At 46.9% G+C, this 27,644-nt stretch overlaps 1 protein-coding gene across 1 annotated transcript; it reads left to right on the top strand.

The window, feature by feature from the left end:
• Window positions 1-5,073: 5,073 nt before the first annotated feature.
• On the top strand, window positions 5,074-26,551 carry efl1 (elongation factor like GTPase 1). The gene is made up of 22 exons (XM_011493660.3): window positions 5,074-5,639; window positions 6,158-6,225; window positions 6,311-6,395; window positions 6,470-6,603; window positions 9,143-9,280; window positions 9,355-9,566; window positions 13,502-13,625; window positions 13,796-13,875; window positions 14,135-14,271; window positions 14,346-14,468; window positions 14,984-15,083; window positions 16,045-16,169; window positions 16,268-16,401; window positions 21,749-21,872; window positions 21,962-22,093; window positions 22,482-22,629; window positions 23,520-23,649; window positions 24,062-24,188; window positions 24,262-24,466; window positions 24,628-25,067; window positions 25,165-25,349; window positions 25,947-26,551. The coding sequence occupies exons 1-22, from the start codon at window positions 5,549-5,551 to the stop codon at window positions 26,133-26,135; spliced, it is 3,231 nt and encodes a 1,076-aa protein (XP_011491962.2). The 5' UTR covers window positions 5,074-5,548; the 3' UTR covers window positions 26,136-26,551.
• The last annotated feature ends 1,093 nt before the right edge of the window (window positions 26,552-27,644 follow it).

Raw genomic sequence — 27,644 nt, 5'->3', positions numbered from 1 at the left:
TCCCGCCCGCGCCCGCTGAATTTTTGACCAATCCCGCCCGCTCCCGCAACGTATGCGTTACACTCCCGCCCGCTCCCGCAATATGTATGTCCACTCCCGCCCGCACCCGCAAAACTCAGAGAACTTAGTCCCGCACAGTAATAGAGATGCATTGATTTTGTATCGTCCCCCGTCCCGCAGGAAAAAAACATGTATTTTTATTGATATTATTAAAAAGATTCATGTCCTCCTCCAGCCTCATCTTTTGATGCATTCCTCTTGTGTAATGTGCAACTTAAATATTAAATATATTTTCACAAATCCTGTTCGGTTAAAAGTGTCCGTGTGTGCGCGCGCAGACAGACGGCCTGAAGCGCGCTCTTAGTAAGAGGCGGGGCGGGGCGCACCCCCAACAACAGGTTAGATGACAGAGGCCATTGGGCGTCTCTACCTGGTGCCTTCACGGAGCTTCAGTACATAAGAATCCAACAGCTGCACAGCCTAACGTAGTCCGCTAATATATATTCATGAGATATTCATGGCAGCACTGGTCCCGCAGGGTTTATTTTTTGCCGCCCGCTCCCGCCCGCAGCACAATCCAAACCGCCCAATCCCGCGAGATTTGGGTTGGGTCCCGCGGGACCCGGCGGGACCCGATCCCAATGCAGCCCTCTACTCTGCAGTTCTGCTGGTCAGTGCACTGAATGTTCTTCTTCTCTGTAACTCCTCCAAAGCCTTTTCAGTGAGTTTCTGTGATCTTCCTCCTCATCAGCCTCCAACACGATGCAAAGTTAAAGCCCAAACTGAAGGCCTTATTTACCCATGGGGGGTCCACATCTGGACAGCACCGGGCTATGAAGCTTCTTTTTGAAGGGACTTCAAACAGTTTCTGCAGAAGCGCCAAAACTCCACTTTGACTGAATTCAAGTTGCAGTCCACTTCCACTTGTTAGCGGGAAATTGACGTTGCTGTTTATGGCGCAGGTCGGTTGAACTTCCTCTCTTTAAGTCGTCGCTTTTCTTTGAGCATCAGAAAATCTTATCACTCACAGAAAGAAAGAGTAAAAATACCTTCATCTGTGGAAAACGGAGAGCATGACAGCCTGAAGTGCGTCTCTGTCCGCCTCACGTCCCGCAGGAGGCAGATCACATCCTCCGGACGTCCGAGCGACCCGCAGAAGAGCGGAACCGCGGTGAAGTTAGTGTCAGGTTAGCGTCGACAGACGTTCAGCGGAGCTGCTGCGAGGCCTCTTAGGGACCGTCAACAAATGAACAAGTGCATGAGATGAAAACGATTTTAGATCCAAGAACTAATGCTTTGGAAAAAGAAATAAACGACAATGAAGCATTTCCTCAAGTTGTGTTTAGACAATCTTTATTTTGTATTGAGTTTGCAGTCTGTCCAGAAACTGTTGTTCTTAAACGGAGTGAGACGCGGTCTTCATTCTACTTTTTGTTCCAAAAAGGAAAATGTACACAAACACAAGACCAAAAAACCATGTGGATGTTCTCAGGCTTCCATCTAACATCCATCATCCATCTAACAGCCTCTCTGTGACGTCATGACACTTCATGACTCTGAAAGGAAAACAGGGAATTTGGCTCCAACATCAGCTGCACTGAGGTCCAGCAAAACGAAAACGGATGTTTTCTTTTGTCAGAGTTGGACCTGAGATCATTTCTAACCTCTGTGGAGTGATGGGGTCTAAAACCAGACAGACGTTTTTCTAAAATATGATTTTTGTTATAAATAAAATCCTTCAGTTGAAGAAAAACGAGTTTTTCTGAACGTTTTGTTTAAAAACGTGGATCATCCAAACCGCTCTTCTTCAGGCCATTGCAGTCTTGAAGGACGTGGGGAAGAATCCCGGCCTGTAGAGGCAGATTAATGGAAGTCCTGCAGCCCTTCATTCAAACTTTATTTCTGACTGATCAGTCCAGGTCGGTTACTGAGGGGACGACGGCTGTAAAGGACCGCCGGTGGTTCTGACTGTGGGAAAACGGTGAGAAGACGTGGATCACGATAACAGCTGTTCCAATGAGCCGGAATTCATTTCAATGAGTTGCTGTGTCTCAATGTTGCTCCGCTGTTCTGCTTACATCCCATAATACCCGGCTACGGTGGCCATTTTGGTTCAGTTGTTCCGCTCCGAGCACGGATTGTGTTTAGACTGAGGAAACTCAGAGCAGACCGGATTGTAAATGAACCGAGACCACCTCCAGAGACGGGTCAGGGAGCGGTTCCAGGTCCCGGACCAGGGTCCACTTGGGTTCATTCAGACTGAGAAGTTGTTCTGGATTATGGCGGAAACAAACTTTAAGAACCAAATGGGTCCAGCGTGAATTTACACTAAAATATCCTTTGTGCGCTTTTATTCTGAAAGCCCATCTGATCACTTCCTCCTGGACTCATTTTCTCTGGGAATAGAAACGGATTCAAAAAATTGAAGACCTTTCAATAAATCTCTATTTGGTTGTTGTTTTAGTTCCCGTACCTCTTTTTTTGTCCCTTTCTTTATTTTAATTTTATTTTGTAGCTTTGGTCACAGAAATGACGGAGTCTTGTGTCTTTTGTGCGTCATGTCATGTTGTGTCATTGTCCTCTGTGGTGAATTGTGTGTTAGTGTGTTGTGATACGTTCAAATAAACTCAAACTCAAACTTTATTTATTTATATAGCGCCTTTCATTTTGGTTAAAAACACAAAGCGCTTAACATAAAAACAGATAAAACAGTCATAAAAAATGAAAGTTGTTCAAAACAGAAAACAAAGGACAATCCCACAAAGAAGGTACCCCTCCCTCACCACCCCCCGCCCCCATCCCCACCCACCCAGTTACCCCAGTAGAACAGTGAACAGAAACAAATAACTGCAGTTGAAGAAGGTCTGGCTTGGTACTGCAGCGAGGAAACGATATCATGGGGATCCATTTATTCCAAGGCCCAGCCGGACCACAGGGGCCATTACCGCAGCGCCCGCCCAACACAGGGCAGCCCAGGGCCCCATCCATGGCTATTAGACCACAGAGTGGGACCCCAGCCCGCCCAACCAGAACGGGCACCACAGCAACGGCACGCCCTACAGGTCAAGCTGGTGGTGCCCAAGAACGATGGATCCCCCAGAGGAAACACTGGAGTAAAAAACATCAGAATAAAAAATAAAAATGATCATAAAATAACAACAATAAAAATAGAAAAAGATAAAAAATAAAATAAGATATAAGAATGTTAGTAATTAAAAAATAAAAACGTCAGTGATTAAAACATAACCTAAGTATCATTGGTTAAAATAACAATAAAAAGAATTGCATATTAGAAACAAAGATAATAATAGTCCTTACAAGAAAATAAATAAATAGATAAATAATTAAATATGTAAAAAAATACCTCAATTAATAAATAGATGAATAATAAAAGACATAAGGAATGATCAAAGTCATATAAAAGCCAGACTAAAAAGGTGGGTCTTGAGCCTCTTCTTAAAAACCTCTACAGTCTCTGCGGCCCTGAGGCTCTCCGGCAGGCTGTTCCACAGGCGAGGGCCATAATGGCAGAATGAAGCCTCACCATGTGTCTTGGTCCTCACCTTAGGGACAACTAAGAGGCCAGTGCCAGAGGACCTCAGGGTCCGCGAGGGTTCGTATTTTAAAATAATATAATTTAAATAAGAGGGCCCAAGACCATAAAAACATTTATAAACCATTAAAAGAACTTTAAAATCAATCCTGAAACGCACAGGGAGCCAATGCAGCGATTTTAAAACCGGTGTAATGTGTTCCCGCCCTCTGGTTCTCGTCAGGCCGCTGAGTTCTGTAGAAGTTGTAGATTTGAGATCGACTTTTTGGGTAAACCAGAGAGCAGGGCATTACAGTAATCTAAACGACTGAAAATAAAAGCATGCATTAGCACCTCTGTGCTGGCAAGAGAGAGGAACGGGCGACTCTGGCAATGTTTTTGAGATGATAAAATCCTATTTTCACAATGTTTTTGATGTGAGGAATAAAATTCAGCTCAGAGTCAAAAAGAACGCCCAGGTTTCTCACACACTGAGAAGATTTAAAATTCCTAAGTTTGGCTAAAATCATCTCTCTCTTGTCTTCAGGACCAATGATTAAAACTTCAGTTTTGTCCTGGTTGAGCTGCAAGAAGTTTTCTGCCATCCACAGCTTTATATCTAAAATGCAGTTTAAAAGAGTGCTGACAGGTTCAAGGTCATCAGGATACACGGCGACGTAAAGCTGTGTATCATCAGCATAGCTGTGAAAGTCAACGCCGTGTCTCCTGATGACCTCCCCAAGAGGCAACATATACAAGTTAAAAAGTATTGGACCCAAGATTGAACCCTGGGGAACCCCACAACCTATTTCATGGACTCCTGAGGACCGAGTATCCATACTTACAAAAAAGTGTCGATCTGTGAGATAGGAGTGAAACCAGTTAAGAGCAGAAACGTCATCGACACAGAATCTCATCACATTTGATTTCCCTTCAATAATAGGGAGACATTATTATTTATTCATTTGAAACGTTAAATAGGGAATTTTCAACAGAATTCAATGTTTCTCAATTATTATTTTCTAAATCATTATAATAAAGTACAAACTTAGTATTTTAAATATTCAACATAAAACATTCAACATAAAAAAATTAAACAACAAAATGCAGTTTTTCACCAAGAACTCAAATTGAAAAAGTTTATATTTTATTTCACATTATTTTACCTGATTCAGTTTAAATATTCAGTGTGTTTATTCTGAAATACATGTATTTTCAAAGTCAAAGTAAACTTTATAGTCAATATCTATGTTTTCACAAACATAGAAATTGAAATTCCGTTTCTCTCAAGCACCAGTCTAAACAGGGAATCTAACTTCAAATCAAAATACAATAAGACGAAAAACATACGACGGAGTTTTAGGGCCACCAAAAAAAAAAAAAAGTAAAATTACGACATTTTATCTCGTAAATTTACACGTTTTTTTCTCCTAAATTTACGAGATAAAACTCATAATTTTACTTTTTTTTTTTTTTTTTTGGTGGCCCTAATACTCCGTCGTAAAAACATAAAGTGACTATGAAAAGAGAAAGTTACTGTAAAAAGAGAAAAAGTGACGTGATTTTGGTATTTATCAGCCATTTTGTTTCTTTATTCTTATTTACTATCGGGAATAATTGAAATAAACAATTATATAAATATCATGATTGCATATTTTTGTTTCACTAAACTGATTTGTTTTTTATTGGTGTTTTAATGAATTGTAAATAGCAGCACTGTCTTTGTTAATAAAGTTTTGTGGGCGGGGCTTAACCCTGACCAATAGGGAAGCCTTTCGTCGAGTGCGTATGCAGGGAGCCTGCTTTACGGTCCTGTCCACTTCCGGAACCACGGAGTCGGCTTCTTCTCTTCCCGCAGTTTTGAACGAAATTTCCACGGATTCTGCGTGACATGTTACGTCACTGAACGCAGCGAGCTAGCGCCCGCGGGTCCTCGCGTGGAGTTTGTCCCTCGCGGGAACCGGTCGCTGGCAGCTCCGCTGGAAGTGGGTCCGCGCGCGGCCGTCCTGCTTTAGAATGGGACCCGCGAGCCTCCAGAAGATCTTGGAGCTGCAGAAGAACCCGAGGAACATCAGGAACCTCTGCATCCTGGCCCACGTGGATCACGGTGAGCACAGCCTAGCGGCTGACCTTTGACCTGGAGCGTCAAAAGCTATGGAAAGCCGACAGGGTCAAATAACAAACCACGTTTTAGTTTATTACTGGCAAACGCCATTAAAGGTATTTTCTACATATACCAATAATTTATTTCTGTGATTCAACATTTGAATCATTTTTTTACTTTTGAAAATGTATTTTTGTTTGTGAATTTTCTGCAGTATTTTTATGTTTCATAGAGATTCAGGAGGCGATGGAGCAGCACCTCCTCACTGATCCTCCTGCTTCTTCCTCACAGGAGCACTGAGCTCTTTGTCTTTAACATTTTACATCACTTGGAGATTAGACCCCCCCCCCCCCCCCCCAACCTGAAAGCGAAACGGGATGATTGACCTGATGGGGGGGGCTGACCTGAAGGGGGGTCAGCCCCCCCAACCTGACTGGGGGCGCCCCCTTCAGGCGGAGCGGGATGATCGACCTGCGTGTTGCTGAAGTCATTTCCTTCTCTCCGTCTCGTTTTCCTTTCAGGGAAAACGACTCTGGCCGACTGCTTGGTGGCGAGTAACGGCATCATCTCGAGTCGGCTGGCGGGGAAGGTGAGGCAGCCGTGCGTGCGCTTGGGGTCAGGTGCGGCGCCCCCCCACTGCAGCTTACGTTAACATGAATGTGCCGCTCCTGCAGCTGAGGTATCTGGACAGCAGAGAGGACGAACAGATCCGAGGAATCACCATGAAGTCCAGCGCCATCTCTCTGCACCACAGGAACGGTACCTGCTGGCTTCCTCTGACGGAGACGCAGACGTTGCTGATCCTCATCCTGACGTTCTTCATCTCTACTCAGGAGGCCAGGAGTTCCTGCTCAACCTGATCGACTCTCCGGGTCACGTGGATTTCTCCTCTGAGGTTTCTACGGCTGTCCGCCTGTGTGACGGCGCCCTGGTGCTGGTGGACGCCGTGGAGGGCGTCTGTCCTCAGGTGAGCCGGATGCCCAAGCTCTGCTCCTCAGACAATCCTCAGATCATTTTAGCTTGAGTTTGTTTGGGGGCGGAGTCATGCATGGCGTTCCTCCATGTTCACTCAAGTTAATGTTAAGAGCTTTTCCTATCTCTGCAGTGGGTGGAGCTTTCCTATCTCGTTTGGTTTTATCCTGATCACAATAGTGTTCAGAAACCTATTTATTGATTTTTTTTTCGTCCCGCTGCAAACCAACAACCTCCAGTTTGCACAGAAATGCCTCCTTGGCTGTGAATGGATGGAATGTCCCCGCATGACTAATCAAACGTACCCCGGCTGTAACGCGGGGATGCTCAGCGTTTAGGGAGTGACAGAATCAGCGGATAAGAGGCCGTAGGTCACACGATGTAGCGACGATAAGATGCTAAAACCACAGAGGCGCTGAAATGAGGAGAAAGCTCTGCCGGGTCCGTTTTAGCGGCAGCAGCCTGCAGCTGTACGGAGTGATGTTTATGCCAACTGATTTCATTTCTTTTTGCGTTTGTCATCCAAAGGTTTTTATGCGTTGTGTTTCATTTCGATTTCTTCTCTTTGATTTTGCTCTGATAGGTTTCAGTTTAGCGACAAAGCTGGTCCAGATTCTAACCAATCAGGTGTCTCTGTCTCGTATTGTCCAAAGTCTGTCTGCCTTCAAGCTTAAAAAAATAAAAAAATATATTTTTTGAAAGCAAAAAAAAAAAAAGCAATTGAAGACAAAATAAAAAAATAAAACTGAAAGCAAAAAGAAAAAGGTGAAATCTAATATTTAATATTTTCATTTGCAACTTAGAAAGTTTTGTTTGCAGCGTTTTGGCATAAATGTCACTCCATACAGCTGCTTTAGTATGAATGTAAAAGCAGCTGAGACCAAACACACCGCCGTGCGTACCTCCACCAGGGGGTTATTCCAGAAGTCATGTTTAAACTAGCCCGACTTTAATCCTGAACTCTGGCTGAAATCCACCTGAACTTGCTTACTCTGGGTATGTCGGTTCCAAAGACCGGATATGAGTTAGTGTAATTACGCTCCACTTGGTAACCCTGGGTTAATGCACGTGCACAGCAGGTACATAAAGACATTCTCAATGGATCGCAGATTTACGGAGTCACCATGGAAACGCGTGGAGAAAAAAATAGAGAGCTATACTTCAGTGAGACGGAGTCTGAGATTAATGACGGCGGATGAAGATTATACGTCCATCAAAAAAGTAACACGGCTGCATCATCAGCAAAAGAAAGAGTTTCTGCTTGTAGTAGAAGAACAAAGTAAACGCACGAGTTTCTGATCTCATTTCAATTGTGACAATAAAATGAATGAAACAATTTGAACCATGTAACCATTTACCATATCTCTGAAATTATCATTACATTACTACACACTAGGGTTCCTATAGAAACTCATCCTCCTCTTCCTCCCTCTCACTCATGGTGCAGAAAAAATTAAACATAACAGCACAAAATAACTACACAAAACACGGTAAAACAGCTAAACTAAACACATTTGGTCAAAAATCCACACTTAAACCCAAATCCATCCAGACAGGCAAAGGGAATGGTATCCCACAATTCCTTGCGGTGCTGATCTAACAGCAGCACCAAAGTTACACCGACTTAATTGAATTAATTTGAATGAAAGTAAAATAATTGTCTGAAACTACGTGTTATTTTTAAGGTGACCTAACAAAAAAATGATTTATCTTAACTGAAGCAAATAATGAAGTTAGATCAAAGTATAAAGTTTCTCTTTCCAAGATCCATATGTGGTCTTATCACCCTCTCATGGTGGAAAAAGTATTATCTGAGCTTCTTCATCCACTAAATCATCTTCAAATGGACACGCCATGCTGCTGCACCTCTCTGAAAATAAACTAACCTTCAACTAAACCTGCTCCAGACCAGGTTATGTTCAGAGCATGAGTTGCTATGGCAACTAGCATACCCTAGGTAGCTCAGTTGGTCAGGTAAAGGGCTACGACGCAGGAATCCAGGGTTCAATTCCCGAAGGGGAATAAACAAACTGGGGGCAATTACCAAACCAATGGTGAGCAATTCACATCACCCAGTGGGGGTTCTTGGGTAAGACCCGGGCGCGGCTCATCTGCAGCTCACCGCTCCGCTGGGTCAAATGCGGAGAACAAATGTCGCACACCTCGGTGTGTGACAGAAAGTAGCTCTTACCCTGAAACATACCTCTGTTTTTGGAACCCAAAGCTGAGGTTATCAACTCCTTTAGCCTAAACGTACCATGGTAACTAGCATAACCTGCTTTCTGGAATACCCCCCAGATCTCAGACCCGGCCGACTTACGTTCAGCCCTCGTCATAAACTAACCGAAGCGGGTGTTTCTTTTTTCCCTCCTTCTTCTTTTTCTTTATCATCCAGCGTGATGTGCATTTACTTACAGGGTCGTGGTTACAAAAAACACTGTAGACCAGAAAAGTTTGAAACAGCACCATTTCTAAGACCACGGGATCCAAATGTTAGATGAGAGGAGAACGTTTGAGAACGTCTGTGCTTGTAGACCCAGGTGGTGCTCCGCCAGGCGTGGTTGGAGAACATCAGACCCGTTCTGGTCATCAACAAGATGGACCGGCTCATCATGGAGCTGAAGCTCACCTCCATGGAGGCCCACGACCACCTGAAGAAGATCCTGGAGCAGGTGAGGAGACCGTCTGTCCTCTGGAGGCGTCACTGGAGACGAGGTCTGATGGTTTTGGTCTGCGACCTCCGAAGGTGAACGCCGTCACAGGAAGCCTGTTCACCTCCAAAGTTCTGGAGGAGCGAGCAGAGAAGGAGAAGAAGGAGGAGGAGGAGGAGACGATGGCGGGGGAACAGGTCTACGACTGGAGCGCCGGGCTGGACCAGGTCGACGACTCACATCTGTACTTCTCTCCAGAGCAGGGAAATGTGGTCTTTGCCAGCGCCGTGGATGGGTGGGGCTTCAGGTGAAACCGCTCTTCCTCTTTGACTTCAGTCACAAAACCAGAAACCGCTTTGGACTCTCTTTGTCCCGCCCAATCCCCATTGTCAGAGTAGTTAATGTGGGCGGAGCAAACACCAGACACTGCCTTTTTCCCATTTCCTAACCCATTTAGAATGCAGTGGGTGGAGCCAGAGACCATCCCTTTAGAATGCAGTGGGTGGAGCCAGAGACCATCCCTTTAGAATGCAGTGGGTGGAGCCAGAGACCATCCCTTTAGAATGCAGTGGGTGGAGCCAGAGACTATCCAGATAGAATGCAGTGGGTGGAGCCAGAGACTATCCCTTTAAAATGCAGTGGATGGAGCCAGAGACCATCCATATAGAATGCAGTGGGTGGAGCCAGAGACCATCCCTTTAGAATGCAGTGGGTGGAGCCAGAGACTATCCATATAGAATGCAGTGGGTGGAGCCAGAGACTATCCCTTTAAAATGCAGTGGATGGAGCCAGAGACCATCCATATAGAATGCAGTGGGTGGAGCCAGAGACCATCCCTATAGAATGCAGTGGGTGGAGCCAGAGACCATCCATATAGAATGCAGTGGGTGGAGCCAGAGACCATCCCTTTAGAAAGCAGTGGGTGGAGCCAGAGACCATCCATATAGAATGCAGTGGGTGGAGCCAGAGACCATCCATATAGAATGCAGTGGGTGGAGCCAGAGACCATCCATATAGAATGCAGTGGGTGGAGCCAGAGACCATCCCTTTAGAATGCAGTGGGTGGAGCCAGAGACCATCCATATAGAATGCAGTGGGTGGAGCCAGAGACCATCCCTTTAAAATGCAGTGGATGGAGCCAGAGAGCATCCCTTTAGAATGCAGTGGGTGGAGCCAGAGACCATCCATATAGAATGCAGTGGGTGGAGCCAGAGACCATCCCTTTAGAAAGCAGTGGGTGGAGCCAGAGACTATCCATGTAGAATGCAGTGGGTGGAGCCAGAGACCATCCATATAGAATGCAGTGGGTAAAGCCAGAGACCATCCCTTTAGAATGCAATGGGTGGAGCCAGAGACCATTCATATAGAATGCAGTGGGTGGAGCCAGAGACCATCCACATAGAATGAAGTGGGTGGAGCCAAAGACCATCCATATAGAATGCAGTGGGTGGAGCCAGAGACCATCCATATAGAATGCAGTGGGTGGAGCCAGAGACCATCCACATAGAATGAAGTGGGTGGAGCCAGAGACCATCCATATAGAATGCAGTGGGTGGAGCCAGAGACCATCCACATAGAATGAAGTGGGTGGAGCCAGAGACCATCCATATAGAATGCAGTGGGTGGAGCCAGAGACCATTCATATAGAATGCAGTGGGTGGAGCCAGAGACCATCCATATAGAATGCAATGGGTGGAGCCAGAGACCATCCATATAGAATGCAGTGGGTGGAGCTAGAGACCATCCCTTTAGAATGCAGTGGGTGGAGCCAGAGACCATCCATATAGAATGCAGTGGGTGGAGCCAGAGACCATCCATATAGAATGCAATGGGTGGAGCCAGAGACCATCCATATAGAATGCAGTGGGTGGAGCTAGAGACCATCCCTTTAGAATGCAGTGGGTGGAGCCAGAGACCATCCATATAGAATGCAGTGGGTGAAGCCAGAGACCATCCATATAGAATGCAGTGGGTGGAGCCAGAGACCATCCATATAGAATGCAGTGGGTGGAGCCAGAGACCATCCATATAGAATGCAGTTGGTGGAGCCAGAGACTATTCATATAGAATGGAGTGGGTGGAGCCAGAGACCATCCACATAGAATGAAGTGGGTGGAGCCAGAGACCATCCATATAGAATGTAGTGGGTGGAGCCAGAGACCATTCGTATAGAATGCAGTGGGTGGAGCCAGAGACCATCCACATAGAATGCAATGGGTGGAGCCAGAGACCATCCATATAGAATGCAGTGGGTGGAGCCAGAGACCATCCATATAGAATGCAGTGGGTGGAGCCAGAGACCATCCACATAGAATGAAGTGGGTGGAGCCAGAGACCATCCATATAGAATGCAGTGGGTGGAGCCAGAGACCATCCACATAGAATGAAGTGGGTGGAGCCAGAGACCATCCATATAGAATGCAGTGGGTGGAGCCAGAGACCATTCATATAGAATGCAGTGGGTGGAGCCAGAGACCATCCATATAGAATGCAATGGGTGGAGCCAGAGACCATCCATATAGAATGCAGTGGGTGGAGCTAGAGACCATCCCTTTAGAATGCAGTGGGTGGAGCCAGAGACCATCCATATAGAATGCAGTGGGTGGAGCCAGAGACCATCCATATAGAATGCAATGGGTGGAGCCAGAGACCATCCATATAGAATGCAGTGGGTGGAGCTAGAGACCATCCCTTTAGAATGCAGTGGGTGGAGCCAGAGACCATCCATATAGAATGCAGTGGGTGAAGCCAGAGACCATCCATATAGAATGCAGTGGGTGGAGCCAGAGACCATCCATATAGAATGCAGTGGGTGGAGCCAGAGACCATCCATATAGAATGCAGTTGGTGGAGCCAGAGACTATTCATATAGAATGGAGTGGGTGGAGCCAGAGACCATCCACATAGAATGAAGTGGGTGGAGCCAGAGACCATCCATATAGAATGTAGTGGGTGGAGCCAGAGACCATTCGTATAGAATGCAGTGGGTGGAGCCAGAGACCATCCACATAGAATGCAATGGGTGGAGCCAGAGACCATCCATATAGAATGCAGTGGGTGGAGCCAGAGACCATCCATTCAGTGTTATGTGTGAGAAATAGGAACACCATAAAAGAAAAATCATAATCAGAATTCTTTATTGTCATATTTATACCATGAAATTGTAACAGCCTTGGAGTGGAAAAAAAACTTTAAATTATCAAAATATGTACAACAGTTAAATACAAGTATGAAAAGAGAATAGAATGAAGTGGAGTACAAAAGTGGCAAGACAAGACAAGTTTATTTATAGAGCACAATTCGTACACAAAGTAATTCAAGGTGCTTCACAAAACAGAAAAATGCATTAAAATCACAATACATCATAGAAATAATCAACGTAAAATTTACTTTAAAAGAAAAAAATTGAAAATTGATTTAAAAATAAAGGAAGGAAAGGAAAGAAAAGTGCAGATAGGACCTTTCAGTCATATACACGGCTAAACAGAAATGTTTTAAGTCTAGATTTGAACATGAACACAGAAGAGGCCTGTCTTACGACTTCAGGGAGGCTGTTCCAGATTTTAGCTGCAGAATATTGAAACGCTGATTCCCCTTGTTTAGTTCTGACTCTGAGAATCAACAGGAGGCCGGCCCCTGAGGTCCTCAGAGTACGAGATGGTTCATATGGCACTAACATGTCAGAGATGTACTTTGGTGCTCGGCCATGGAGAGACTTGTACACAAGCAGAGCTGCATTGAAGTCTATTTGGTAAAAATATCAATAAATAGATGAGAATAAATCCTATATTCTATTTAAAATCCAACTTTGACAAGAAAAAGTGTTTGCTTTGCTTTTCTACATTAAAATTGATCTTTTAGCTTTTCAGAAGTTTCAGCAAAAACAATCGAACATAAACTGTTTAATTTATAGATCAAAAAGAAATGGGAACATCATCACAATGCTTTAATTTATTGTAAAAGTACAATTTTATTTCCATGAAATTAAAGTTATGACTTTAAAGTAGTAAATTTGTGATTTTAATATTGTAAAATTTGGAATTTCTTACAGTTTTACTGCTTTTTTTCTGTAATTCTACAATTATTGTCTTAAAATTTTCTTAAAATCTTCCCAAATTTCCACAACTTGTCATTTTACAACTTTTTCCTAAATATATATATATGTTATTTTGTATGATATGCTGCGTCATACTTTGGTGCAGCATCAATCAGACTTCCTCATTTTTCTTTTGTGATCATCAGAACTCAGCAGTTTGCTGACCTCTACAGTCAGAAGATGGGCGTGAGGGCCGCCGTTCTGCAGAAAACGCTGTGGGGCGATTTCTACCTGAACGCCAAAGCAAAGAGGATCATGAAAGGAGCTCAGGTAAACTTCCCCCCAGCCCGGGACAGAACCGCTGCCCCTAGTTTCTATCACACATTTTCTGAACCTTCATGGAGGAAAAGCTTTTAAAAACCGTTTCTGATACTGGAGAGTTTCAGAAAGAAGGAACTGCAGGAGCTTCGTCAGTGAAACGTATCCTCTGCTCTCTGCAGGCCAAAGGGAAGAAGCCTCTGTTCGTGCAGCTCGTCCTGGACAACATCTGGAGTTTGTACGACGCCGTGGTGGTCCAGAGGTGGAGTGTCCTCCTCATCCTCATTCACACTATTTTTTCACACAAATTCAAAACCACGAAAAACCGCCTGACGGTCCTTCACGCCACGTTCTTGGGGTCTCTAACGTTGTAAACTTCATCTGTTGAGAACCTTCAGCTCCTCAGAAAGGATCCATCCGGTCGAACCAGGAGGTCCCAGAATCCCACGGGACTTGACCCAACAGGAAGCGTCTTTTCCTGAGGTGACGGTCGGTAAAAGTTTTCCCATTTCTGTGAGCAGAGACAAGGATCGGGTGGAGAAGGTGGTGCGTTCTCTCGGGGTGACGTTGATGCCGAGGGACCTGCGACATTCTGACCCTAAAGTGCTCCTGAGCGCCATCTGCAGCCAGTGGCTGCCCGTGTCCAAGGCGGTTCTCTGTATCCTCTCGGTTCTCTGACCTTTGTGGAGTTTGGATCTGGTTCTTCCGCGCTTTCCTTAAGACAAACTGCAGCCATGGTCTGTGAGAAGCTCCCGAGTCCGCTGGACATTAGCGAGGAGCGCGTGGAGAAGCTGATGAGCGTGGGAGCCCGGCGCTTCGACTCTCTGCCAGAAGAGACGCAGGAGCTGAAAACAGGTACCAGAAGAGCCGCCTGTTTGATGCGTCCCACAGCGTTCTCCCTCCAGCCTTCATCAGAGGCGTTTCCTGGATCTGGTTCAGGGTTTTCCCCGTGAAATCAGAGGTTTCATCTTCATCCAGGCGTTCACACACAGCAGGCGCACCAACGGACGCACCTTTGATCACAGGAGCTCCGTCTCCAGCTAAAGACCACATGCTTGATGGTTGATGGTGGATCTACAGAACCTTGTCAGCAGCAGAACAAATGTTCAAACAGCAACAGGGTCAAGGAGGGCCAGCACTTACAGGAAGGGGCGGAGCCACCGCCATCTCCACGTGATGCTCTCATCCAGGGTCATACGGGGTAGTCCAGGGTTATCAGGGTCATCTGTGGTTATCAGGGTCATCCAAGGCCATCCAGGTCCACCTACACCACAGGCTTCATCCAAACAATGATCATGACTTAGAAATGTTCCTGTCTCTGAATCACTACGTTTCCCGGATGACCTCTCGCCATTGTTTCTGTTACCCAGCATTCCTCCAGTGTTCGAGCGCAGAAAACGCTCCGGTCATCATCTTCGTGTCCAAGATGTTTGCTGTGGACCCCCAGGCCCTGCCTCAGCATAAGCAGAGGTAAGGCTAGAACATTTTACCGCCACTGTTTTTCTAGGGACTCCGTCATTTCCCTTTTTCTACAAGCAGAACCTCTACTGAGCACCTGGTGTTGAAAAACTGACTTCTGTGTCTAATTCTGTAAGATTTACATTCATATTCAATTATTTGACAAAATGAGACCTTAAGGCTTAATTTATCCCAACAGACAGCAACAAGAAAAAGAGCTAAGTAATAACATTAAAGCATCGCATAAGAACTGCAAAAACATTTAATGCAAAAACATGTATGACACCCTATTAGCACCCATGTTTAGCATAGGAAATAGCATGTGTATGTAGTATAGCATATAAGCATAACATTGGCACACATATGTAGAATAGCATATTAGCACACATATGTAGCATAGCATGTTAGCACACGTATTTAGCATAGCATATTAGCACACATGTAGGATAGCATATTAGGACACATATGTAGCATAGCATGATAGCACACGTATTTATCATAAGCATATTAGCACACATATGTAGCATAGCATGTTAGCACACGTACTTAGCATAGCATATTAGCACACATGTAACATAGCTCATTAGCACACATATGTAGCATAGCATGTTAGCATAGCATATTAGCACACATATGTAGCATAGCATATTAGCATACTTGTTTAGTGTAGCATATTAGCATAACATTAGCACACATATGTAGCATAGCATATTAGCATAATTGTTTAGCATAACATATTAGCATAACATTAGCACACAAATGTAGCATAGCATGTTAGCACACGTATTTAGCATAGCATGTTAGCATAGTATATTAGCACACATATGTAGCATAGCATATTATCATAATTGTTTAGCATAACATATTATCATAGCATATTAGCACACATATGTAGTATAACATAGTTTGCTTTGAATATTAGCTTTAGGGTAAAAATAGATCCTATAACGTTGGTGGACTTTTGTCTTTTGAGGCCGTTGAACCAGGAGGAGATGGCTCGGCGCCGAGAGCTGGCTCGCCAGCGACACGCCGAGAGGATGGCAGCAGCAGAAACCCACCAGTCCACACCTGAGGACCAGGATGCAGAGCCTGACTCAGGTGAAGTTTCAGCAGCTGAGATAGCCGCTGAAACCAGCCGTTGAGGACGTCTGGTTCTGTGGGCTCAAGCTGCCGCTGTTCGCTTTCTGTCCTTACAGCTAAGACGGAGCCGGAGGAGGAGCAGAAGGAGGTCTTCGTAGCTTTCGCTCGAGTCTACAGCGGGAAAGTCAAGAAGGGCCAGAAAGTCTTTGTTCTCGGACCGAAGTACGATCCCGCCCAGGGCCTCCAGCTGGTACAGAACCTCAGCTCTCCTATACTCTGGTTTAGGTGGTTCTGGAGTCAGGTCTCAGTCTAAACTGCAGGCTAGCTCCTTTAGCTAGCAGATATAAGCTTAGCTAGCTGGTTTTGCACTAGATTACCATTAGCCTAGATTTTTTAAGTTATTTCTCCAATTCACACTGGATTAGTTTACTGAACAGATGAATAATAAATAAGTCATTTATCATCAGTCAGAAGAGCTGAGATCAAAGTGGAGCAGAGGTCAAACGGGGTCATGCTTCAGCCACGTGTGCAGAGACTCCCGGCTGATAAATTCAAATTCAACTTTACTTCTATAGCACTGTTCCAGCTACAAAGGATCTCAAAGTGCTTTCCATAATAAAAAAGAGAATAGTTAGACGAAAAATAGAAGTTAAAGTAAATCTGATTAAATGAGGGGAGTGTTCCATTTAAACTTTTGTAAACTAATAAAGAACCTTAAAATGGATCCTGAAGCTGACTGGGAGTCGGTGAAAAGATTTCAAAAGTTATGTGCCCCTATTTTCTGGTTCTGGTAAAAAGGCGTTCAGCCCAGTTTTGAAAAAGCTGCAGCTGGTTGATGGTATTTTTCTTAATACCAGAAAGAAGAGCATTACAATAATCTATCTAGATATTATAAAAGTGTGGATTAATATTTCAGCACTACCTTTGGGGAGAAAAGGTCTCACTCAGGTGATGTTTCTAAGGTGACAAAAGGCAGTCTTGTCTTTGTAACTTGGTTTGTGTGTTTCAAAGGTCAAAGATCTCATCTAAAATCACGCACTGACTTTACTGCACACATTCAGGCTAAAAGTTGATCAGTAGGATTGGACCTGGTTCCTCTCAGCTTCAGGACCGGCAATTGAAATCTGTTTGGTCTTGATTGAGCTTTAGAAAGTTCTCTCCCATCCACGTTTCAAGATCTGAAACACAACTTAGAAGCTCATCTTTGGGTCTCATAGCCACATAGAACTGGGTGTCATCAGCATAAAGATGAAGGTTTCTGCCATGTCTCCTGGTGACATCACCAAGCAGAAGCAGGTGAAAAAATGTAGGGCTAAGGACTGAACCTTGTGGCACACCTCATGTCAGTCCGTGCCTCCCAGATGACGCATCTTTTACTCTGATAATAAAATCTCTTCCTGCGAGGTAGGATGAAGACCAGCTGAGAACCGTTCCAGTGATTCCAACCATGTCATGCAGTCTGTTTGAAGACCTGTGTGGGAGGCTGAGGTCCAGCAAAACTAAAACCGATGTTTTCTTTTTTCAGTGTTATAATAATAATAATAATAATAATAATAGTGAATTTTATTTATATGGCGCCTTTCTAGACACCCAAGTTTGCCTTTCAGAAAACAAATTAATACAATTAAAAGAAACATAAGTTCAAAACAAAACAATAGAATCATAGATTAATTAGGGTGGATATGCTTGTCTGTAGAGGTGGGTTTAGAGATTTAAAGCAAACCGCAGGAGTGAGTCCATATTCCGTAGACCTGAGGGAAATGAGTTCCAGAGCTGGGGGGCAGAGCAGCTGAATGCTCTGCCCCCCATAGTGACGAGCCGAGCAATGGGTGTAACAAGCTGGAGTGAGGAGGCAGACCTAAGGCAGTGGGTGGGAGTGGCTACATGGATAAGGTCAGACAGATATGGAGGGGAGGGGTCATGGGGGGCTTTAGAGGTCAGAATAAGGATTTTATAATTAATGTGAAGAAGCACTGTTAGCCAGTGGAGCTTCTGTAGGACGGGTGTGATGTGCAGAGTGGAGGGGGTTTGTGTTCTGATCCGGGCAGCAGAGTTCTGGAGCAGTTATAGTTTGTGAATAGTTTTGTAGGGGGGGTCCAGATGAGAGGGAGTCGCAGTCGTCCAGATGGGAGGGGATGAGACTGTGGAGTGAGGACTGAGGGAGGGGGCGGAGACGGCGGATGTTTAGAAGGTGGAAATAGGCGGTTCGGGTGATGCTATTGATGTAGGCAGTAAAGGAGAGAGGGCTGTAAGGATGACACCCAGACTAACCTGTGGGGAGGGAAGGATGGAGCAGTTATCAAAGAAAATGGAGATGTTAGGGAGTTTATTTAGGGAGGTGCTTGTTCCTACGATGAGAACCGTAATTTCTGGACTATAGAGTGCACCTGATTATACACCACACCCATGACATTTTTAAAGGATAAACCATTTAGTAGATACCTGTCTATAAGCCCCATGTGCCCACATTGAAACATGTGTTGTAGAATGAGGATGTATATGTGCTGAAAACACACGCGCCTGTAAGAAAGAGGAGGAGGGAGCGGAAGGAGGGGAGAGCACGGGTGCAGCGCAAGAGGGAGTGAGAGGGTGGGTGGGGGTGAGAGGGAGGGAGAGCAAGAGCAGTGAAAGTGTGTTTGGGTGTGTGTTTCTGTTTGTTATACAGAGTGAAAGAGAACTGTTATAAAAGAAGGTTTCCCCCAGAAGAAGATGAATAATTATTTATTAACCCGCTCTGGAGGCTCTGAGGGTCCCAACGGGGAAGTGAACAACCGAAGAAAGATCAGCCTTTGGTGGAGAGGAAAGAAAGAAAAAAGTAATGCAGGAAAAGTTGAACAGATGATATTTACAAAGAAAGATGGTACAGTGGTGTCCAGCAGTAACTTATGGAGCGCCTGCCTCTGCGCAGCTGGTTTATAAAACATGAACGTAAAAGTCACTGAGAGTTTTCTTCATCTTCCTCCTGTGCACTGAAACATGGAAGTCTTCCTCCTCAGTGTGGGATTGGAATAGTGTCAGATATTCTTCTCCACTCTCTCTCAGTCTCTCATTCGTTGTCTTCAGTGTCCCTCTGAGGTAAATTCTCTCCTGAACTTGTGCTGTCGTCTCCGTCAGCAGCAGACTGGCTTTTCCAAACCCGTTGGTGATGGTGGATTTTTTCACTCTGCTTTTAACGATTGCTTTGAACTTGAAAGCTGCGTCATATTGTTGTGGCGGTCACGTGCACGTTGGGTCTAATGGCAGCAAGGGATTGTGGGATACGGCCAAAGTAGGGCTGAGTATGGGTGTTTCTTTTTGTTGCACCATGACTGAGGGGTCTAAGAGCAGAAGTGACGACCATGCTGTTTGGCTGCTTGTGGGTGTGGCAAAATAAAGGGGCTTGTTGCTGGAAATGTGATTACACATTCAGCTTCTCAATTTGCCTCCTCCTCTCTGAGGCGGTTTTGGACAGCTCTCCAGTGCAGCTAATTGAGTGGGAACTCATATTAAACCTGCGTCTCACACTAACCGTATTCCCCTTGTCTCTCACTTACCTTTTCTGCTCGAGCGCCTCTAGCGGCTGCTAGAAAAAATGCATAAATTTGCCGCATTATTGAATAAGCTGCAGGGATGAAAGTGTATGATAAAAGTAGCATCTTATAATCCGGAAATTACGGTAGTTCAGTTTTGTTGCTTTTTCATTTAAGGAAGTTTGCAGTGAACCAGGACTTTATTTCAAGAAGGCATTTGGAGAGGGAGGCAGGTGGCAGAATGGAGGCAGGCTTAGAGGAGAGGTAGAGCTGGGTATCATCTGTATAGCAGTGAAAGTGGACGTTGTGTTTACGGACGATTTTAACCAAGGGGGAGAAGGTAAATGATTAATAGCAGGGGCCCTAGGACAGAGCCTTGGGGCACACCTGTGGTAATTGGAACTGTGAGAGAGGCGATTTACTTTATTTGGATGAATTGTGTGCGGCCGGTGAGACAGGACTGGAACCATCTTAGGGGTAAGTCAGTGATTCTGATGGTTGAAAGTCTTTCCAGAAGGATGGGGTGTGAGATTGTATCAAAGGCAGCAGTCAGATCGAGTAGAAGGAGGATGGAAGCTAAACCAGAGTCAGCGGCGAGTAGAAGGTCGTTGGTCATTTTAAGGAGGGCTGTCTCTGTACTGTGAAATTGACAGAAGCCAGACTGGAGTTTGAGCTGCCGTTAGCGGAATTTATCAAACCGGAGAAATATTTTGTCTTGGTCTTGGAGATGGAGTCTTTGTATTGGAGGAAATGGTTACAATACATGTGTTGTGAATAGTGAGCCCAGTTTTCTGGTACAGTCGTTCTAGTTGACGACCTTTAGCTTTGAGTTGTCTGAGGTTAGGAGTGAACCAGGGTGCAGAGACGTTGAATGAGGAAGACCTTGTTTTGAGTGGGGTGAGAATGTCTAGACAAGGATGGAGGTTATAATTGTAGTGGGAGATCAGTTCCTCTGGAGGGGAAGCACTATCGGGACTGGGCAGGCTATAAATGAGTGAGGATAAATGGTGCAGGTTGATGTCCGTAATTTTACGGAAGCCTAAGGTGCGAGGAAGATTGGATGAAGAAACAGAGAGGTTGACATGAAACGATAACAGGATATGATCAGAATACGGGTCTGGTTTACAGTCCACAGGTGTAACACCCGAGCAGCAAACGTGACCCTGAACATGGGTGGGAAAGTTAACATGTTGAGTGAGACCGAAGCTGTCCAGACAGGAAACAAAGTCTTTGGGGAGGGAGTTGGTGTCAAAATCCCCTAAAATTATTATTCTGGGTGAAGAGCAGAAAAGTCAGCCATAACATTTTTGACTGATTTTGGGGGTCTGTAGAATGCAGCAACAATAGTTGGAGCAGGGCCAGAGAGTTAACATACACTCAAAAGTCTCATAAGCAGGGACAGTCACAGGCGTTATCCTCCAACTCTCGTGATCATGGCGAGCCCCCCCTCCGGGGCCGGAGCCACGTGGTTGTGTGATGTAAACTAACCCCGGAGGGGTGGCATGATTCAGGGAGTTGAAGTCATTTGGCTGCTGCCATGTCTCTGTTAGGCACATGGTGGTCGAGGAGGAGATCTGGGATGAGATGAGCTTTGCTTGTGTTCAAAGTTGGCGGAGACTTTGGCTCTGAGATCGTTTCTAACCTTGACCGGTGCCGTCTCTGCGGGGTGATGGGGTCTGAAACCAGACTGAAATCTTTCTAAAATAAGATTTTATCAAATAAACTCATTTAATATTGAATAAAAACTTGTTTTTCTAAAAAAAATCATTTAGAAATGTCATGTTTGAGATTGGATTACTGGATAAAAGCATTTTATAGTTTAGCATCAGTTTTCTCACTATTTTAGTATTAGCATGATTTATCTTTTTAGGACTTTCAGGTAGTTTTGTTTCTCGTTTAGTTCTTTATTCGTCACAGTCCTTTTCTGGTTGTTCTGTCAGATGAAACGTTTCCATGGCAACCTTTATGGATGTAATGACAGAGTTTGCTGTAGTGTGAAGACATCAGAGCTATATGTGATGAACCCGTTGTGAAGCTCCTCCCCATCCTTGTGAAGCTCCTCCCCATCGTTCCTTTCCTGTGGTGCAGCTCTCTGAGGGAAGCAGCGACTCCGAGGTTCCTCACCTGTTCCGCTGTTCTCTGCAAACCCTGTACCTGCTGATGGGCAGAGAGCTGGAGGAGCTGGAGGAGGTTCCTGCAGGGAACGTTCTGGGTAAACGCCTCCGGAGGAACCGGTACTCTGCTCCGAGCAGAAAGGAAAGCGTTCGACGTGAAAGTGGGTTTCTGTTCTCCGCTCTTCAGGGATCGGCGGTCTGGAGGATTTCGTCCTAAAGTCGGCGACGCTGTCGGTCTCGCCTGCGTGCCCCCCCTTCACCCCCATCAGCATGGAGGCCACACCCATCGTCCGGGTCGCCATTGAAGCCAAACATCCAAGTAGGTGTTGGGTTTTTTGTTGAGGTCCGGCTGATGTCAGAGCAGAGGCTGGGAGACGGTCGGGTCTTAGCGAGGGCCGCCATCGCCGCCGCCAGGAACCATCTTAACGTCTGATTGGTCAAAGTCCAACTGGTGGCACTTTTGTGGTGCATTCAGTGGCGGTGGGTTTTTTACCTAGTCAGAAAACAGACTTGAAAGCTCTGATGGTGGAGCGGGAAGTAGTCGCTCGAACGCGTGTTTCTGAGCCCGTTTCTGTCCAAGGAGCATTGGACAGGGAAAAGTGGGAGGCGGCAGTACCGTCAACGGACACCAGAGGGCGGCGTGGTTTCCTCCCTGCAGCTGGAGCTGACTCGCACACTCAGATCTGCTTCCTCCATGTTTGTTGCAGGCGAGATGCCGAAGCTGGTGCGCGGGATGCGTCTGCTGAACCAGGCGGATCCGTGCGCCCAAATCCTCATCCAGGAGACGGGAGAACATGTTCTGGTGACGGCGGGGGAGGTGCACCTGCAGCGCTGCCTGGATGACCTCAGAGAGCGGTCAGTCCCCATCGCACGCTCCACCACAGCAGGAGGAGCCGTCATCCTCCGCGGACTCAAACGCTGCTTTGGCTCAGAGGAATTTCAATCTATAGAGCTGAAAAAGTTCCTGAAGTTGAAGTCATTCAGCAAAGTTTGAAGATCGACAGAACCAAACGAAGGTGGAACCTTTAAACAGGAACCAGGAAGCTGGTCCGGTTCCTCTTGATCAAATAAGAGCATCTGAAGAACCTCAGATACTCCCCAGGATTTCTGGAAAGGAACCTTTGAATGTTTTTAAGCTGAGAACTGAATCTGCTAAAGAAGAAATCTGAACGTTTGGAAAATGATTTACATGCAAAAATGAAGTTTAGCTCCGGAAATACTTACCTGTCCCACAGTTCACCTTTGGTGGTCTCCTGGATTACTGCATTGTCGTCTGCATCCTGATTGGCTGTTGACTTTGTCAGTCAATCCCCTGTATGCTGTGTCTGCTGAACAGAATGGGTTCAGTTTGTCCGTTCTGCATAAACCTTCACGCCTGTCAGATCTTTGTTTGACGTGTTCTCCTGCACAGTTTGAACTCTGGGAGAAAAGCCAAAGTTTTCAGGTTTTATTGGATGAAACATTTGATTTTTTTCATCCTGGTCAGTTTTGTTTGGTTTTGTGGTTCAGCATCGCTCCACTTTATTCAGCTGACATGTTGTTTTTCCAGCTAAACTCCGCCCATTCCTGTCATCGTCATTCAACAAATAACCAGACAATTGTCTCCAAAGTGCTTCAGATTAAAGTGAACTGAAACCCAGCAGACATGGGAACATCAAGATCCGCGTGTATGCAGATGACGCCGGCCTTCATGTCAGTGACAGAGGCCACGCCCCCATTTTCTAACCCTTTTAAATGTTTGACAGGTTTGCTAAGGTGGAGATCAGCGTGTCCAAGCCCATCATCCCCTTCAGAGAAACGGTTGTCCGTCCTCCTAAAGTGGACATGGTGAACGAGGAGCTGGGAAAGCAGCAGAAGGTCGCCGTCATCCGTCAGGTGAGTCTCTGAACTGAGATGCTGGAGCTTTGATGAGCTCCTCCTTCATGGAGCTCCTCCTTCATGGAGCTCCTCCATCGTGGAGCTCCTCCTTTAATGGAGCTCCTCCTTCATGGAGCTCCTCCATCGTGGAGCTCCTCCATCGTGGAGCTCCTCCCTCGTGGAGCTCCTCCCTCATGGAGCTCCTCCTTCATGGAGCTCCTCCATCGTGGAGCTCCTCCCTCATGGAGCTCCTCCCTCATGGAGCTCCTCCTTTAATGGAGCTCCTCCTTCATGGAGCTCCTCCTTCATGGAGCTCCTCCATCGTGGAGCTCCTCCCTCATGGAGCTCCTCCTTCATGGAGCTCCTCCTTCAGGTACAATTTCCCAAAAGTCAAAACTGTTTTCAGCTTCCAGATGCTTCATTTTTCCAGGTGAAGGAGGAATCTCCTCAAGGACGTCTGTCTGACGGCGTGCACGTGGACCCCGGCGGCCTGGTGACCATCACCACCCCCAACAGACTGGTGACGGTCTCTGTGCGGGCCATGGCCCTCCCACACGGTGACAGCTGGCTCTGATGTGACGGCGGGTCTGACGGCGGGCTGAACTCTGACATTGCTCCTGTTTCCCTCAGAGGTGACCTGCCTGCTGGAGAGCAGTTCAGACGTCATCCGGACTCTGGAGCAGGTCAGCATGTCGCTCAGGGAGGGGAGGACGCTGGACGTCAGCGCCAGAACCTTGGAGGCCATTGCAGGGCTGAAGGCCCAGCTGGAGAGTCTGCTGCAGGGGAGGAGGTGGAGGGATGTCGTGGACCAAATCTGGGCTTTTGGGCCTCGCAGGTCTGAGTCCAACTCACAGCAACATATCATGAAGCGTGTACAACGGAACAGGCGGTTCTAGAGGGTTTGCATGGTTGCCATGGTGACATCAGGGGGTGGAGTCATTGGTTCCTTGGCTCTGTTCTTCAAGGATCCTGACAGTCCGGGTTCTTCGGTTCCAGGTCTGGCCCCAACATCCTCCTGAACAGCCTGAAGGACTACCAGCGGCCCTCGCTGTGGCATAGTCTGGACCGGGCCAGCAGAAGCTCCCAGGCGGCCCCCGCCCTCCGAGACTTTGACAACAGCATCGTCAGCGGGTTCCAGCTGGCGACCCTGTCGGGGCCCATGTGTGAGGAGCCCATGATGGGGGTCTGCTTCTCCGTGGAGAGGTGGGACGTCCAGACGTCTGCTCCTCTGAAGGAGGACGCGGCAGCTTCCCCTGACGTCTCTGGAGGCGGGGCGGCGGGGCACGCCCAGGCCGCCACAGACTGCTACGGCCCGGTTTCTGGACAGCTGATCGCCGTCATGAAGGAGGCCTGCCGCCAGGCCTTTCAGGCGCAGCCGCAGAGGCTGATGGCCGCCATGTACACCTGCGAGATCGTGGCCACGGCAGACGTGCTTGGTAAGCTCCTCCCACAAGATAAACTCCACTCCTCCAGCTGGAGGGGTGTGCAGCGGTACCAGTACAGCTCTCTGCTGACGGTTTTCTCCTCCTCCAGGTCGGGTTTACGGCGTTTTGGGGAAGAGGGAGGGTCGAGTCCTCCACGAGGAGATGAAGGAGGGGACGGACGTTTTCATCATCAAAGCGGTTCTTCCCGTCGCCGAGAGCTTCGGCTTCGCAGATGAGATCCGCAAACGGACCAGCGGACTGGCCAGTCCTCAGCTGGTCTTCAGCCACTGGGAGGTGAAGCTCCTCATGTTTGGGTTCCTCCATGGACTCCTGTTGAGGATGTCACAGCAGAACCCAGACGGGCTAGTGGTGGGAACCGTCTGAAGGAGCAGGAGATGGAGAGGAGTTCATCTGAGGAGGAGGAGCAGGAGCAGGGAGGAAGACTGTGAGGAGGAGGAGGAGCAGGTTTAGGGAGGAAGGCTGTGAGGAGAAGGAGGAGGAGGTTCAGGTAGGAAGGCTGGGGGGAGGAGGAGGAGCAGGTTTAGGGAGGAAGGCTGTGAGGAGGAGGAGGAGGAGGTTCAGGGAGGAAGGCTGGGGGGAGGAGGAGGAGCAGGTTTAGGGAGGAAGGCTGTGAGGAGGAGGAGGAGGAGGTTTAGGGAGGAAGGCTGTGAGGAGGAGGAGGAGCAGGTTTCTGGTGATGAGCGTCAGTGAGAGGGCGTGGCGCCTTCCGTGGTTAAACTGACGCTGGTCACGTTCTCACGCCAGTTCAGGTTTACCGAACTTCCTGATCTCCTGTTTGGACAACAGCGCCCCCCAGAGGGAACCCAAGAACCCATCAGAACAGAACCAGCTCCCCTGGATGACATCCGTGTTTCTGTCTGTGTTCTCCAGGTGATCAGCAGCGATCCGTTCTGGGTTCCCACCACAGAAGAAGAGTACCTGCACTTCGGAGAGAAAGCCGACTCCGACAATCCGGCGCTCAAATACATGAACGCCGTCCGGCGGCGGAAAGGGCTCTACGTGGAGGAGAAGCTGGTGGAGCACGGCGAGAAGCAGAGGACTCTGGGAAAGAACAAGTAGAGACTTGGAGGTTCTGCTCATTTGTTCTGCAGGATCAGAGTTTGGGTTTCTACTGACACCAAGTGTTGGACAGGAAGCTGCAGGTTTGTGGAGAACCTCGTGTGCAGAACATCAGAATTCTGCCTTTGGAAAGAAATTTGGATTGAAAACATCGGTTCTGGTTCTGAACGCGTAGAAGGAAAACAAACATTAACATCCACGTTTGTGAGAAACAGCAGCTGTTGGCAGAAACGGCGTCTGGTTTGGAGAAAACGCAGTTATTTGAAAACTAACCTCTAAAGAAACGACACCAAGTTTGAGAAGATCAGGAAGAAGTCTGAAACACTCACAGGTGAAACGATCGGAGAACTTTTTCTACATTCTGGAAAAACGACTGAAACGTGAGATGAAAAATAAAGATTAGAGAGATGAGACCTGAAACCCATCCCAGAGGATGGATGGATGGATGGATGGATGGATGATGGATGGATGGATGATGGATGGATGGATGGATGGATGATGGATGGATGGATGGATGATGGACGGATGGATGGATGGATGATGGATGGATGGATGGATGAATGGATGATGGACGGATGGATGGATGGATGATGGACGGATGGACGGACGGATGGATGATGGATGGATGGGAGGATGGATGGATGGATGAATGATGGACGGATGCATGGATGGATGGATGATGGATGGATGGATGGATGGATGATGGATGGATGGATGGATGATGGATGGATGGATGGATGATGGATGGATGGATGGATGATGGATGGATGGATGGATGATGGACGGATGGATGGATGGATGATGGACGGATGGATGGATGGATGAATGGATGATGGACGGATGGATGGATGGATGATGGACGGATGGACGGACGGACGGATGGATGATGGATGGATGGGAGGATGGATGGATGGATGGATGGATGGATGGATGGATGGATGATGGATGGATGGATGATGGATGGATGGATGGATGGATGATGGATGGATGGATGGATGGATGGATGGATGATGGACGGATGGATGGATGGATGATGGATGGATGGATGGATGAATGGATGATGGACGGATGGATGGATGGATGATGGACGGATGGACGGACGGACGGATGGATGATGGATGGATGGGAGGATGGATGGATGGATGAATGATGGACGGATGCATGGATGGATGGATGATGGATGGATGGACGGACGGATGGATGATGGACGGATGGATGATGGATGGATGGATGATGGATGGATGATGGATGGATGGATGGGTGGATGGATGGATGGATGGATGGATGGGAGGATGGATGGATGGATGATGGACGGATGCATGGATGATGGATGGATGGACGGACGGATGGATGATGGACGGATGGATGATGGATGGATGGATGATGGATGGATGGATGATGGACGGATGGATGATGGATGGATGGGAGGATGGATGGATGGATGATGGATGGATGGACGGACGGATGGATGATGGACGGATGCATGGATGGATGATGGACGGACGGATG

This window comes from Oryzias latipes, chromosome 3, assembly GCF_002234675.1.
Source record: "Oryzias latipes chromosome 3, ASM223467v1".
Taxonomy (NCBI): Eukaryota; Metazoa; Chordata; class Actinopteri; order Beloniformes; family Adrianichthyidae; genus Oryzias; species Oryzias latipes.
This window is presented reverse-complemented; position numbering and strand designations above follow the sequence as displayed.

What these genes read in the sequence shown, in the direction of transcription:
- efl1 (XM_011493660.3), top strand. Translation starts at nt 5,549, where the DNA reads ATGGGACCCGCGAGCCTCCAGAAGATCTTGGAGCTGCAGAAGAACCCG. An exon ending in GACGCCGTGGTGGTCCAGAG is followed by an intron (nt 13,876 to 14,134) that starts GTGGAGTGTCCT and finishes TTCTGTGAGCAG; the next exon opens with AGACAAGGATCGGGTGGAGA. An exon ending in CGTGTCCAAGGCGGTTCTCT is followed by an intron (nt 14,272 to 14,345) that starts GTATCCTCTCGG and finishes GACAAACTGCAG; the next exon opens with CCATGGTCTGTGAGAAGCTC.